General features: G+C 39.6%; 2 protein-coding genes across 8 annotated transcripts in view; one reads left to right on the forward strand and one right to left on the reverse strand.

Moving 5' to 3' along the window:
* Positions 1-14,818, reverse strand: part of KMT2E (lysine methyltransferase 2E (inactive)) — a 69,693-nt gene that overhangs the window by 40,503 nt on the left and 14,372 nt on the right. For 5 of the 7 annotated variants that reach the window (XM_063448133.1, XM_063448131.1, XM_063448132.1 and 2 more), the window contains 8 exons: positions 12,746-12,930; positions 10,504-10,618; positions 8,227-8,450; positions 7,756-7,836; positions 6,438-6,496; positions 5,080-5,133; positions 3,291-3,463; positions 549-587 (listed from right to left, as the gene is read on the reverse strand). In XM_063448133.1, the coding sequence (XP_063304203.1) occupies positions 549-587; positions 3,291-3,463; positions 5,080-5,133; positions 6,438-6,496; positions 7,756-7,836; positions 8,227-8,450; positions 10,504-10,618; positions 12,746-12,816 (816 nt within the window). In that variant the 5' untranslated portion in view covers positions 12,817-12,930. The remainder of the gene's footprint in view (positions 1-548; positions 588-3,290; positions 3,464-5,079; positions 5,134-6,437; positions 6,497-7,755; positions 7,837-8,226; positions 8,451-10,503; positions 10,619-12,745; positions 12,931-14,818) is intronic. The other 2 variants (XM_063448137.1, XM_063448134.1) reach the window with 1 other exon arrangement.
* On the forward strand, positions 2,482-2,816 carry LOC134601023 (small ribosomal subunit protein mS25-like). Its single transcript, XM_063445437.1, has one exon. The coding sequence runs from the start codon at positions 2,493-2,495 to the stop codon at positions 2,814-2,816; it is 324 nt and encodes a 107-aa protein (XP_063301507.1). The 5' UTR covers positions 2,482-2,492.

A 14,818-nucleotide genomic window follows, 5' to 3' on the forward strand; every position in this document is an offset into this window, starting at 1 on the left:
CCTTGGTGCTGGAATAAGGAGTTTGTAAAAAGAGGGTTTCTTTTTTTTTTACTTTTACCCTTTACATGAACATTGGAAGGGGGTGGCAGAGAAATACTTTTGTATTAGGAATACAGCTTTGCTTTAACTTGGTCAGTAAATCCTTCACATCTTAATGGTAGTTACTAAATGAAGATGGTCTAATGTCCACTAATCACCAAATGCATAGTAATGCAAGATAACAGTACTGAATTTGTGTAATGGAAGGAGTCTCAACATGCTGCAAACATTTCACAGTGTTATTAAGGGTTTATGGGGGATAAGAAAGGGGAGGATGGCAGGGAACGGTGCCAAATTAAGAAAAGCACGTATAACTATGATAAGTTGTGCATCTTGCAGCATGCAGTGTCAACTACATAGATCTCTCTAAATTAGGGTGGAAAATTTGATTATTTCTGGGCTTCCTCCAGGAACTAAGCCAAGTTTATCAAGTCCTTAGGCAAATAAAAAAAAAAAAAAAAACGTTAAGGGGAAAAAAAACAAACAACAACAAAAAAAAACCTACATACCTTAACACGAGATGATTTTCTTGAACCTTCACGGAAGGCCTGGGGAAAGTTAAGATATAGTTTAGCAATGTGTCAAAGGTTTTTATTCCATGTTGTGTCTTTAAAGGGGCTTTCTTACGGGCCCCTGAAAAGTACATTTGAAAACAGATGAAACGAGAAATAGGCTACAGTTACCAAAGTTTTAATAACGATGTTGTATTTGTGCAATTTTAATGCTTACATCAGAACTGTGTAAGTTCTAAAAGTTTTAAAGATTGCCCACTATGAAAAATGTATTTCTTGGAGGGGGATTGATTAAATGGTCATTTAAAAGGGCCTGTCCTGTGGAAGTGACTACTGCTACAATATTTAATTTATTTTCACATTTGTGAGCTTCAACCCAAAAGGAATTATTTCCTGGGTGCTCTAGTATCCACCTGCCAGGAACTGCATCACGGTTGTACTTTTATGAAAAGAGAAGATTTATAAAAAAGAATAATAAAATTGTTTTTTGCAAAAGCCAGTTTTCAGCTGCCATCACAACTGATAGGTGATGGGAAATTCAAAGAAACAAAGTCCCAGCACTCGATAATTTCAGATGCAATGTGTGTTTAATTCCGCCATCCCAAATGACAGGCAACGTTTCAACACAATATGTGTCTTTACCAAGCCATAATAAAGTGCATTATACAAAAGGTATACAACAGTGATAAATCTGAATAAAACATACAATGAGTCTTAAGTTACCAAGTGCTGGAGCTTTGTTTCTTTGAATTACTTCTGGATCCTTGTAGCGGGAACCTTTATGCACGGCACAGGTACCAAAAAACTTGGAGCTTGAATAGGGCCCCTCCTATGTACTTAGTTTTTGGGTGATGGGAAATGGTAGGGTGCGGCAACAGATGCTTTGCCCACTGCCACATTTTGCAATACCCAGGCCCCACGTAGTAGTAGTAGTAGTAGTTGTTGTTATTTCACTAAAATTCCAAATTAATTATTAAGAATTTTCAAAAATGTTTCTTTATATATGGAGAGCAAAAAACAAGTCGCAAGAGTATTCTGAGAACGGACAGCAGCTGAAATAGCCTGCCCTTCGGTGGGTCCCCGCTCAGAACTCAAGCTGGTTTTAGCTCATCTTGTGCCATTACAGAGAGAACATACCGGTATCTGAAGCATAACAGACTGGTCCCACCCATACGGGCAGTCCAGATCCGAAATGCCAGCAAGTTCCCTCTGCACGAAAGACACAGCAACCCCAGACTATCGTTTCAGCCTTGTTAGGCATCATCAGTGAGGCTTAGCCGATATCTCTCTAGGCACCGTGAGCCAGGAGTCTGGATTACCCTTTAAACAAAAGAACACCTCATTACAGACAGTGCAACTTTTAACATGAAGAACTGAGCAAGTCATTACTCAAGAGTTTTGTCCAATCTCTGTCCCACGTCACAATTATACGTATGACCCTTAATGGACAACCCAAACCAATTGTGGAAGAAAGTGTTTTTGTTGGTTTTGTCAGTTCCCACATACATTTATTGTCTTGCTCACCACAGGATATTATCAATGATGGCTGCAACATACATGAGAGTGCAGCACTAAATTGGGCTCCTTGAGATCGACACACCAGTAGCGAAAGAGAGATTGTTGCGGGGACTGCAGGAAAAGCATTAGGCAAGTATAACTGCTGTATCTTTGGCCACTGAACCACATGTCACAGTGGTATTTCAGTTCTGGGAAGTTTTTAGTACAGATTTCCTACGTTTGACAAGTTTGATAATCTTTTGTTAATGTATGTATGCTTGTCTTGGGGATTAGTGACCATTATTTAAAAAACAAACAACCCAGATAATTTGTAGTACAGATGGATAGGCCGCAGCCATGCCGATGAGGGGCTGATCCCCGATTCGCAGGACTCTGCAGTATTTATCGAGCGGAGACATCGTGTTCAAGACCAACGTGAAGGTCATGACCGTGAATTATAGCACGCACAGAGAACTAGGGGAGGGCGCCAGGAAGTTTGTGTTCTTTAACAACAAATCTAATATAAGAATCCATTTTGTACAGATTGTAATGTTCAAAAACATGACTCCGTCACCTGTTCTAAAATTTTATTTAGACAGTGGAGAGAAAACCAACACGGAAATTTTGCAGCACATTAAGAATATATTGGAAAAGACTGAAGAGACTTTGCAAGTGGAGGAAGAGACAAAGATGCACAAGTCTAATCCACCCAACTTTGGGCCACGGAAGTACCACCTTCGAGAGTGCATGTGTGAGGTGGAGGGGTAGGTTCAGGTTCCATGTCCTGGATTTGTCCCATTGCCGAAGGAAATGACTGGGAAGTACAAAGCTATACTAAAAGAAGGCACAGAAGTGTGAACTTCAAATTTACCTGCACTGGTCATAGACCAGTAAAAGACTTGTGACTTCAAGGATAATTAAGGACATACCTGGGAATTCCCTTCCTCTTTCAGAGTACAGCAACTTGTAGGAGCCACTTGCAGGTTGGTCAGATTTATCATTGAAGTGTACTGTATTCCCTGTACTGGCCAAAAACCAGCCTAGCAACAAACTGCCAAAGAAACCCAGAGCCATTTGGGCAAATCTATGGCATGGGAATACACAATTACTTTTTTCTTTTCTCAAAATGTTTTTGTAACGTTTATTTCAATTAAATTGTCCAGATTGTACATATGGATAAACCCTTAAAAGAAGGTAAAAAGGCAGTATGGCACATATAAAACAATTGCTTATTATACTTGCCTTCTTAGATTTGGTAGAGCTCTGCTCCTTTTCACCACTTTTCTTCCTCTTTTTGTCATTCACCTTCGTTACTCTAGTAGCAGTGAGGGTAAGTGTTGTAGGGGTGTGCTGGAAAGCCGTATACAGCTCCATAGGAACTTCATCACAACTCTCCGTTGCACTTGTGTCACCATCTTTAAAACCAATAGAATGAACAGGTTGATCCGTTGGTGTAAACCCCTCAAATTAGTTATAATTTACTGTATTTCAATAGTAATATATATATAAAGGTATGATACATTGAGATTCCCTTCTGTTTTGCCCTAGCTATTAACATTAGTATTGCCAAATAGAATAGTACTCATTTTATTGACCTCAGAGAGTAATGGGCTTGATGAATCATTTGTTTGTCCCTGAGGTTTTAAAACATTCTACAACTGGTGCTTACCAACCTCACCAATTACTTGTATGTATTACATGTGTGCATTTAGAATATAATTCTAAATAAAAACTATGGTTTGTGAGATCACTAAATAAAAATACTGAAAACATGTGATGGCATTGAAATATGAAATGTTTAAGTAAATATTCATAAGTTTTTATGAATGTAGAATTATAACTTATATGACAACTAATAGAGGTCTATGCAACACTGCATGTCCTGCAAATGGCAGCAACTCACAGATTATTTTTTTTTTTAATATATATATAATTTTTTATTTATTTATTTCATTTATTTTAAGTGCTGTTTTTATTTAATTGATGTGGCTCTGGGATACTAATATAACCTCAGGACATGAACAGCCTAGCAGTTTAAAAGAAAAAGGTATGGAAGCAGCAATAAGAAGAAAATACTTTTATAATACGTTAAAAGCATTTACCCCCATAGGCGAGAAGATATTACCTGTAAAATTATAGAACACACTAAGGGGTAAGAATTTCTCTTTATTTTCTTTAACTTGATAAATGCATTCATAATATCAATGTTAAAGAGCAAACAATTTTAGTATCAAGTAACGGATTCAGCAGACTATAAATTCGGTGAGCAACAATTATGTTGTTTTAAATATTTCTAGGAGTTATTATAAAGTTAAGAGTTTGAGAAACTAGACATGAAATATGTCACATGTTGCATAGTATCGTTTTCAGTTTCATAGAGCCCAGTTTACTTACAAACTCCATGTTTGTATCTACTGCATTAGAGGTAAAACTCTCCTGTTCTATTAGATGCAAAACTCTATATATGACTCAGACTAAGATTTATATCTAGCTCTTCTAAATAAGCAACTTATATAAATAAATTAATTTTATGATGTTCCCAACAGGTCCGATAATGTTAGTATATCATTGTATATGCCAAACGAGCCAACTAAGTCAGAAATGATCAGTTCCCATATAGATTTATGAAGGAGTAACAGTTCTTAAGAATGAGACTAAATAGTTGCTAAACAAATGAGAATTTTTAACTCCAATACAAATTATTTTAGTCTAGTAAAACGTGCCATGTAAGACAGAAAATACTGGTTATGCCTCTTACAATACAGGAAGTAAAAGTACAAAAGGATGTACATTAAATCAAAGAAGAGGACAAGATACAAGTTCTTTCGAAACACAGAATCACAAACATCATCCTTTCGTACAAGGCAGATGAGGTAGGAAGAATGGGAAGATATTGCAAAAAGTCTGCAGAAAATTAGTTTTAAATACAATCTAAGAGGGATTCTTGGGGGGGGGGGGGGGAGGAAAAAAACCAAAACACTCCTTCGGGGTAAACAGGGTTTGGGAAGGTCACACTGGAATTGGTACCTACCAGATAAAAGGCTTCCGCTGTTGCCTCTACCATTGTAGCAGGTTTGAAGATCATCTGCATTAGAGTCACAAAAGTTATAGCCTAAAGGCATTTGGCACTCAGTGATTAATAATATATCAGTGCACTAACATTCATTATGTCTGGCCATGACCAGATTGATCTGTGCACCTGCCGGCAAAGTAATGCCTCATTTATAGGCTTCACTATTGTCCCAACTATGGAGATGATCTATGTAACAGCATCTATAGAAATAGTTGAGCATTTAAAAAAGTATTCACTATAAAAGTAACATGTAGAAGCACAATATATGTAATAACTCATGGCAAAGCATGACCGCTTATATTAAATGCTTACATTTATGGACTGAGCTTTCCTACATCCCTAGTTTTACCTTGTATGTGTTGGCATACTTTTCTGTGAACATCTTGAAAAACTGCTATGGCCAATGTCACAAATTATTAATTTTATAAACAGTTCCTTTTTTTTTTTTTTTTTTTTTAAGGAAGCTATGGGATTTGTTAAATAAAAGATTAATTGTGCTACATTGACAAAATATCTAATTCTATTTTATCCTGAAATTGTTAAAGAGTCTCAAACTGCATGTGAACTAAATGTTTCAACTGATTCACGGTTTGGTCAATAAATCTCTGTAAATACCAATTTAATGGAAGATGAAAATTGAACGGGTGGAGGAGAAGCATCTTTAAGGAGACTGTAACTACAGTGTTAAATTGTGTCAGAAAACTGGTGTCCTGGCAACAAAACAGTGAACTAATCAGAGTTATTTCCATACGTAAAGGTCACTTACTGCATGTTGCCGTAAGGAGGAGGATGTATGTTTCACGCTGAAGCAGAAAGATTGCTCTGCTTAGAATAAAATTATGTTTAACTTAAGGTACCTTTGTTATTTGATATAAATTTCATCATATTACACATAAAGTTGTTAAACAAATATTTAACATTGGGAGCACGCATGTTGTTGGGCCCCTTGCTCTATATACATACACACACAAGACTATTAGTATTTTATACTACAAACTCATAATGCATTATTCATCTTGTAAGGGTGTCTTGAGAATGTAAATGTGAAAATTGTGTACCCCTTATATTTCCTATTTATGGATTTCATATTTCAATGAAGCTGAAATATTTACAGAGACGTTCACTTTGCTACACACAATGGATTAAGGTATGTATGGTGTATTCTCAGTATATTTTATAGTGTAAAAAACAAAACAAAAAACATAGCAGTAAATATAGTGATGGCATACCTATGTAATTATAAATTAGATATCTGGATCCAATTTTGTCATTTTAACAGAGAGGTTTTAATCTGTTGAAAGAGCATAGGCACCCACCTGACAAATGTTCCTTTTTTCTTTGCTGAAGCAAAACGGCTCTCTCTTTGTCCAAAGATCTATTTGTGGTAAACAAAAGTAAAATAAGCAAAACAACTCTATTTCTAAAATGAAAATTTTGTACGCCACCTTTATACAGCCTTGCAATTTACTAAAATCATGGCTTAAAGCCAATTACGGAAAGTAGACTTCAAACACCTTAAGCACTACATCTTGCTGAAGTGCTTTAGGTGTTAAGAGCATGTCCCCTTTTTCTTATTTTATAAAAGTAATGAGTGAAAGAAGTGAAATTAAATGGACACTCTAGTCACCCAGAACATTTCATCTCAATTAAGTGGTCTGGGTGCAGTGTTCTTGTCCTTTTAATCCTGCACGGTAAAACAGTGCAGATTTTATTTTTTGATACTCAAGTGTTTACATTGACAACCACTAGGTGTTCATATTTACATACTGACCACCACCACCAGAGGTGCTTCCACTGCACTGGCAGAGTAAGACTTGGTCACATGTATCCCGTAGGGAAGTACTGAATACGCTCACACGGCACTTGATTGAACCATTTTGCAGGTAGTACTGCTTCCATCAAAAAGTTAAAGGGGAAAACCTGTATTAAACTACAGACAGGGGCATTATAGAGTTAGGAATATAATGTTTCTTTCATACTTTTATGAACCTCTTTGGCAATTCCAGACCAAAGAGTGGTTTTCCAGTTGTTAACCAGACAGCCAAGAGAGTTACTTTCCTCATTTGCTTTAAATGCTCAAATAATTCAATTAATCAATTAATATTGGGCAGGAGTCACTGAAGAGGAGAATAATTTGTATTCTAGATACGTTGATTGTTTCGTACTAAATATTTCTGTAGCGAGTGAGGGTTACGTTCAAAGCAGACCTGTCACCATCTGGTGACTTTGCAATGTTAACTTTACTGTTGGTGGTCTGGTGACCAGAGGGGAGTAAGACTCATCTGAACTGGTCTCTCCACTTTTGCTCCTGGTGCTTAATCTGCCAGGAGCTGACAGTGCTGTACTGCTTTGAGGTCTATGGAGGATTCTGTGAGTCCGCAGGATTCTCCGTAGTAAGAGCTAATTTCCCTGAAGCAGTCACTGAAATTACATGACTTGACATCGGTGTATTCACCCAGTGTCGTGCAGTGGAAAAATACTGAGACAAAGTAGTCCTTACTTTGCCTCAGTATATCTTTTGACTAGGTTGGAATTTCAGAGCAAGCCATAGTATTTCATTTTGTGGGGGTGGGGAGATAACAGTGCATCTTTACTTCTAAAGCATCTCATTACTTACAAGTCATCATAACTTACCTTGGCTGACAACGCTCACACAAGTAGATATCTGGAATATTTTGTCGGTCGATTCCCATGCAATCAATATGTTGCCAGACACTGAAAAAAAATAGCAGAGTGCATAAATTAATGAATGTGCAATAAAATTAAGCAAAAGTGCATGTATTAAACTAATTAAGTGTGGTGTAAAAATGTATTTAAAAATGGCAAAAATTGTGACCTACATGACAATAAAACAGAATACTTTCTAAATTACCATGTTGACCACAAAGCCTTTGAAAGCTGTATGTATGTACAGGGACAGTATGTAACAACTTACTAAACGTGTTAAATGGTTCCAATGGAAACTATGTAAATACAGAAGACTCACTTAAAGGTTTTAGAACAAGGCTTTCATTGGGGCATAATAGATACAAAAACTACAAATCTCCCCCCCCCACCTTCCCATAAGGAACAGAAACTGGAGAATCTTATCTACTACATTTTTACCTGCACTTATCACAACAAATCATGTAACCATCATCATGGGTAAAGCCACAGATGCATCTAGTGACATCAGTTCCATAGCTTCCATCCTCAGAAGTGCTGATTGTTGTAGCACTGGAGGTTTCGTCAAAATGAGGAGTAGTATATATGCTAACTTCATTCTTAATAAGAACAGGAGGAGGAGATGCCGGAGGTGTTGGTGGAGGCCGAGCACCATAATTGTGATCCTTAATTTTGTACAGCAAAATAAAACAAAAAAAGTTACAATACAACGTGGCAAATTGTATCTATAACTTGAACATACATACGCATAACAGGAATTTGGGTTTTTCTTGCTTTACCAATACAGGTTTAAAAAAAAAAAAAAAAAAAAAAAAAAACACACACACACAAAACCTCCCGGATCCCCCACACCTCCCCCCGCCCCCCCAAAAAAAATAAATGCACAATAGAGTGGAGGCTGTGGAAATTACAACCAGAGGATGTGTGGCTATAACCGCATAGAAAGGGATTTATCGGTGTCAGTGAGCACTTCTCCTTTGCCGAGATAATCCATCCACCTCAAAGGTGTGGCATATCAAGATGCTGATTAGACACCATGATTATTGCAACGGTGTGCCTTATGCTGGCCACAATAACAGGCCACTCTAAAATGTGCAGTTTTATCACACAGCACAATGCCACAGATGTCGCAAGTTTTGAGGGAGCGTGCAATTGGCATGCTGACTGCAGGAATGTCCACCAGAGAGGTTGCCCGTGAATTGAATGTTTATTTCTCTACCATAAGCAGTCTCCAAAAGGATTCTCCAAAGGAGTCTCAGAATTTGGCAGTACATCCAAACGGCCTCACAACCGCAGACCACGTGTAACCACACCAGACTAGGACCTCCACAACCAGCATCTTCACCTCCAAGATCGTCTGCAGCAGCTGTCCAGGTGGCTGGTCTCAATTGGTTTGCATAACCAAAGAATTTCTGCACAAACTGTCAGAAACCATCTCAGGGAAGCTCATCTGCATGAGATACTGTGACGAGATCCTGATGCCCATTGTTGTGCCATTCATCCACGACCATCACCTCATGCTGCAGCATGATAATGCACAGCCCCATGTTGCAAGGATCTGTACACAATTCATGGAAGCTAAAAACATCCCAGTTCTTGCATGGCCAGTATACTCACCGGACATGTCACCCATTGAGCATGTTTGGGATGCTCTGGATCGGCGTATACAACAGTGTGTTCAAGGGTCCTGCCAATATCCAGCAACTTCGCACAGCCATTGAAGAGGAGTGGACCAACATTCCAAAGGCCACAATCAACAACCTGATCAACTCTATGCGAAGGAGATGTTTGGCACGGCATGAGACAAACGGTGGTCACACCAGATGCTGACTGGTTTTCAGACCCCCCCCAGTACAGTAAAACTGCACATTTTAGAGTGGCCATTGTGGTCAGCCTAAGGCACACCATTGCAATAATCAGGCTGTCTTATCAGCATCTTGATATGCCACACATGTGAGGTGGATGGATTATCTCAAAGGAGAAGTGCTCACAAACAGATTTGTAAATATTTGAGAAAAGCAGGCCTTTTATGTACTGTATATACTCGAGTATAAGACGAGTTTTTCGGCACCCTCACTCGTCTTATACTCGAGTCACTGTCTGTATTATGGCAACTTACATTGCCATAATACAGACCAGGACCGCCGGGCTCATTAGACGAAAAAAATCTAAATAAAAATTTAAATAATAATATAATAAAAACATTTAATAATATTAAAATAAAAAAAATATATATAAAAAAAAAAAATTAATATTAAAATAATTTTAAAAATGTATTAAAATGCCCACCCCCCACCAAGGTTACACACACACACTGCATTCATTATATACACAAAATAAATATTCAATTAATGTAATTTTTTGGGGATCTAATTTTATTTAGAAATTTACCAGTAGCTGCTGCATTTCCCACCCTAGTCTTATACTCGAGTCAAACTCCAGTTTTTTGGGGTAAAATTAGGGGTCTCTACTTATACGGTACATAGAAATATTCTTAGATCTTTGAGGTAAGCTCATGAAAAATGGGGGCAAAAACAAAAATGTTGTGTTTATAATTTTGTTCAGTCAATATTATATATATTTAACTTAAGATACACTTTGACCACCTTCAATTGAGTCCTCACATCTTGCAAAACGTTACGTAAAAGACAATCCCATTTTATCACAATGAAAATTAACAGAGGCTATAAAAATATTAAATATAAAAATTATATTTACCGCATAAGGCAAACCAATATAGCTGTGCGAGTGGTGAGAACTGCTGGTATATATCTGGTGTGGATAACTGTTTGACTTCTCAACTACCACAGGGCTAGCCTCGACAGATTCTGGTCTGTAAATAAATATATAAACAAATATAATTTTTTGTAATGAAGTTGGCATAATAATTTTCAAACCTAAGCAAATATCTTTACTACCCTTGTGACTCAACCAGTGTTAATTGTGGCAGCAAATTTCAATTTAGTTTTAGTCATAGTCTTGACTAAAAGCCATTTTAGTCATCTGAATTGTTATAGTTTTAGTCGACTAAATCTCAAAAATGTTAGTCGACTAAAATGAACACTGGACTCAACTTGTTCTGAATGCCAATACACTAGTAATAAGCACGCAAATCAGAGGAGAGAGGCAAAGAGTGAAAAATACCCTGTTAGTGGTTCCCAAACCAGTCCTCATGGGGAGAGAGGGGGAGAGAGGGGGAGAGAGAGAGGGGGGGGGAGAGAGAGGGGGGGGGAAGAGAGAGAGGGGGGGGGAAGAGAGAGAGGGGGGGGGAAGAGAGAGAGGGGGGGGGAAGAGAGAGAGGGGGGGGGAGAGAGAGAGGGGGGGGGAGAGAGAGAGGGGGGGGAGAGAGAGAGGGGAGAGAGAGAGGGGGAGAGAGAGAGGGGGAGAGAGAGAGGGGGAGAGAGAGAGGGGGAGAGAGAGAGGGGGAGAGAGAGAGGGAGAGAGAGAGAGGGAGAGAGAGGGGGAGAGAGAGGGGGAGAGAGAGGGGGAGAGAGAGGGGGAGAGAGAGGGGGAGAGAGAGGGGGAGAGGGGGAGAGAGAGGGGGAGAGAGAGGGGGAGAGGGGGAGAGAGAGAGAGGGGGAGAGAGAGGGGGGGAGAGAGAGAGGGGGAGAGAGAGAGGGGGAGAGAGAGAGGGGGAGAGAGAGAGGGGGAGAGAGAGAGGGGGAGAGAGAGAGGGGGAGAGAGAGAGGGGGAGAGAGAGGGGGAGAGAGAGGGGGAGAGAGAGGGGGAGAGAGAGGGGGAGAGAGAGGGGGAGAGAGAGGGGGAGAGAGAGGGGGAGAGAGAGGGGGAGAGAGAGGGGGAGAGAGAGGGGGAGAGAGAGAGGGGGAGAGAGAGAGGGGGAGAGGGGGAGAGAGGGGGGAGAGAGGGGGAGAGAGAGGGGGAGAGAGAGGGGGAGAGAGAGGGGGAGAGAGAGGGGGAGAGAGGGGGAGAGAGAGGGGGAGAGAGGGGGAGAGAGGGGGAGAGAGGGGGAGAGAGGGGGAGAGAGGGGGAGAGAGGGGGAGAGAGGGGGAGAGAGGGGGAGAGAGAGGGAGAGAGAGGGGGAGAGAGAGGGAGAGAGAGGGGGGGGAGAGAGGGGGAGAGAGAGGGGGAGAGAGAGAGGGGGAGAGAGGGGGAGAGAGGGGGAGAGAGAGAGAGAGGGGGGGGAGAGAGAGAGAGAGAGGAAGAGGGGGAGACAGACAGACAGACAGAGAGAGAGAGAGGGGGGGAGAGAGAGAGAGAGAGGAAGAGGGGGAGACAGACAGACACAGACAGACAGAGAGAGAGAGAGAGAGAGAGAGAGAGAGAGAGAGGAGGGGGGGGGAGAGGGAGAGGAGGGGGGGGGAGAGGGAGAGAGGGGGGGAGAGGGAGAGAGGGGGGGAGAGGGAGAGAGGGGGGGGAGAGGGAGAGAGGGGGGGGAGAGGGAGAGAGGGGGGGAGAGGGAGAGAGAGGGAGAGAGAGGGAGAGAGAGGGGGGAGAGGGAGAGAGAGGGAGAGAGAGGGGGGAGAGAGGGGGGGAAGAGAGAGAGACAGAGAGAGAGGGGGAGAGAGAGGGGAAGAGAGAGAGAGAGAGAGGGCGGGAGAGGGAGAGAGGAACTGTGTACTTTATCTGCATTCAACATGTACACCATTTTCTCAACTGTGTAACTAGTATTTGGCTACAAAATATTTAACAGACATTGCTTTACAATAAAGACCCCATTAAGTTATAGACTGAACAGAGAAAAAACACTGTCTACCAATATGAACACTGCAAACAAAGTATGCAAGAGAAATCTATGGTTTTCGCTTATACTTTTATCAGGGATCGATCAAAATCTCAAGTCCCACTCTACTAAAAAGGAATAAAATGTACCCACAGCCGCATACCTCTAGCGTCCATGGCATACTCACTGGTGTGCGTGTACATTTTCACTAGCCTATGGCAAATCAACATTTTGGCCTTGCCTTTACCATTTTATGTGCAAGATAACACATTTTCTTACTCTGAGCCTGCAGCCATTTCCAAATATGGAGTTTCTGCTGTCTCAATCCGCAAAGGGATCACAATGCTCATGACGTTCGCTTCTGATAAATTCGATTACTACGGAGTCCTCTGCATCGGGATCCAAAACACTGGGGCATGCCAGCCACAGTGCTCATTGCAAACATCTAAGTGCATCCACAAATCCTGAAGGGGGAAAGAAAAATTGCATGTTTTAGAAAGTTTCTTTCCCTTAAACTAAAACAGTGAGCAAAATGTATTGTCATGGTATTAACACAAAAGCATGGCACATATTTTTGATGTACAAACTATAGTTTAATTGTTTTCCACACAATAGATTTCATGATACAAGTTTTGCAAAAAGAACCATTTTTGTGAACAGCTAAGCAAAAACATGAAATTATTTAGAAAGTGTTCCCTACGTTTCTTTTGCATTTAGAATATATATATATATTAAAAAAAAAATGTAAACAAAAAACACATACCACTAATATCATGTACTGGAATGAATATAAAATAAATAAAATGTTGTGCATCACCTGCATATATTAAGTTGGACTTTGAGAGGTCATCCTTCGGCATGGGATTCTGACAAATCATGTTTTCACAAACATTCGCAAATTCAGGTGATGTACAACAGTAGTTTGAATAAATACCCTTTGTAAAGCGCTTAGTATAGACTAAACATGACATATGGAGTTATAATGTACCCCAAGAAATAGGTTAGTAAACCAAGCCTGTTCACAAGTGTTTTTCCCTTGTGGTGTAAACTGAAACTATACAGGTTTACATTTTCACACCAAAGAAATTAGGATAGCTCATTATAAGATAAGATGTGCAGTGGGGGCAATCAAACAATGGCAAAATACCTAGAAGGATGAATATAGTGTGAATTTTATACACAAAGTGTGTGTCCCATTTAAAGAGGGAACTAACAAATTCTGTTTTTTTACTTTGCATAGGTTTCCTGAAAACAACCCCTCTCATATCTCACAGCAGCTGAATTACAGCACAGCAATCGGCTGTTGGCTGTGCATACAAACCATTTTTCTATATATATATATATATATATATATATATATATATATATATATATATATATAAGCAGTCTGTATATCCCCCCCCCCCCCTTAATGTGTCTTATATGTTTTTTTTCCCCCCTTACTGTGTCCAGTATTTAAGTTAACGAAATGCAGACACTATATTTTATATTACTGGTGGCAAATGCCTTATGGATTAGTCTCTCAAAGCGGTTTGAATCTATCAAATTATTTTGTGTATATGTATGTATACATAGCTCAGTGGGCTAATGCATCATCAGTAGAATCTGTTCAACCATGAGATATACACACACTTTGCAGGTTCAAATCCTGGCAGGGTTGACTCAGCCTCAGCCCTTCATCCTTCCGAGGTAGATAAAATGAGTACCTTTAAACTGGGCAATAGTAACAAGGTGTTGGGCTAAGGTAATATCCCCAGGAAAAAAAAAAACGTAATCTGAATGTACCTTTCCTGATTAAATACTTCATTATATTGTGTGTGTGTGTGTGTATATATATATATATATATATATATATATATATATATATATATATATATATAAAGAATATAAACCTCAGAGTGCTTTAAGTCCTTCCAACACATGTCAAGTAAAGTCAGAAACAACAATACTGATTTATATACATTTGATTCTACTATAACTTTAAAATGAGTCATGAGAATACAACACAAAGAAAAGGAACTGCTAGTATAGGTATACAAATGTACTATCACACAGACATCTGTACATGCAGAAATATGTTCAACATCAACATTGAATGCCTCAAACAGTACAAAACTCCTTTAGAGAACGCTGCAGTAAGGATACATAAAAGAAAAATGCGGTCCTGAAATAGCAGTAACAAACAAATATGGCAAAATATCTAGGTGTGGCAATCTCTGGCAAAACACCTACGCTATCAAATGAAGAATCAATATGTCACTAACAGGGGTGTAAGAGATAGAGCCTGCTCCCATCCTTCCAACTATTTTCCTATGCCTCTTCACTATTACAAAATTGTACACGGACCTCATA

The sequence above is a fragment of the Pelobates fuscus genome, chromosome 3 (assembly GCF_036172605.1).
Source record: "Pelobates fuscus isolate aPelFus1 chromosome 3, aPelFus1.pri, whole genome shotgun sequence".
NCBI classification, from domain to species: Eukaryota; Metazoa; Chordata; class Amphibia; order Anura; family Pelobatidae; genus Pelobates; species Pelobates fuscus.

What these genes read in the sequence shown, in the direction of transcription:
- LOC134601023 (XM_063445437.1), top strand. Translation starts at nt 2,493, where the DNA reads ATGACCGTGAATTATAGCACGCACAGAGAACTAGGGGAGGGCGCCAGG.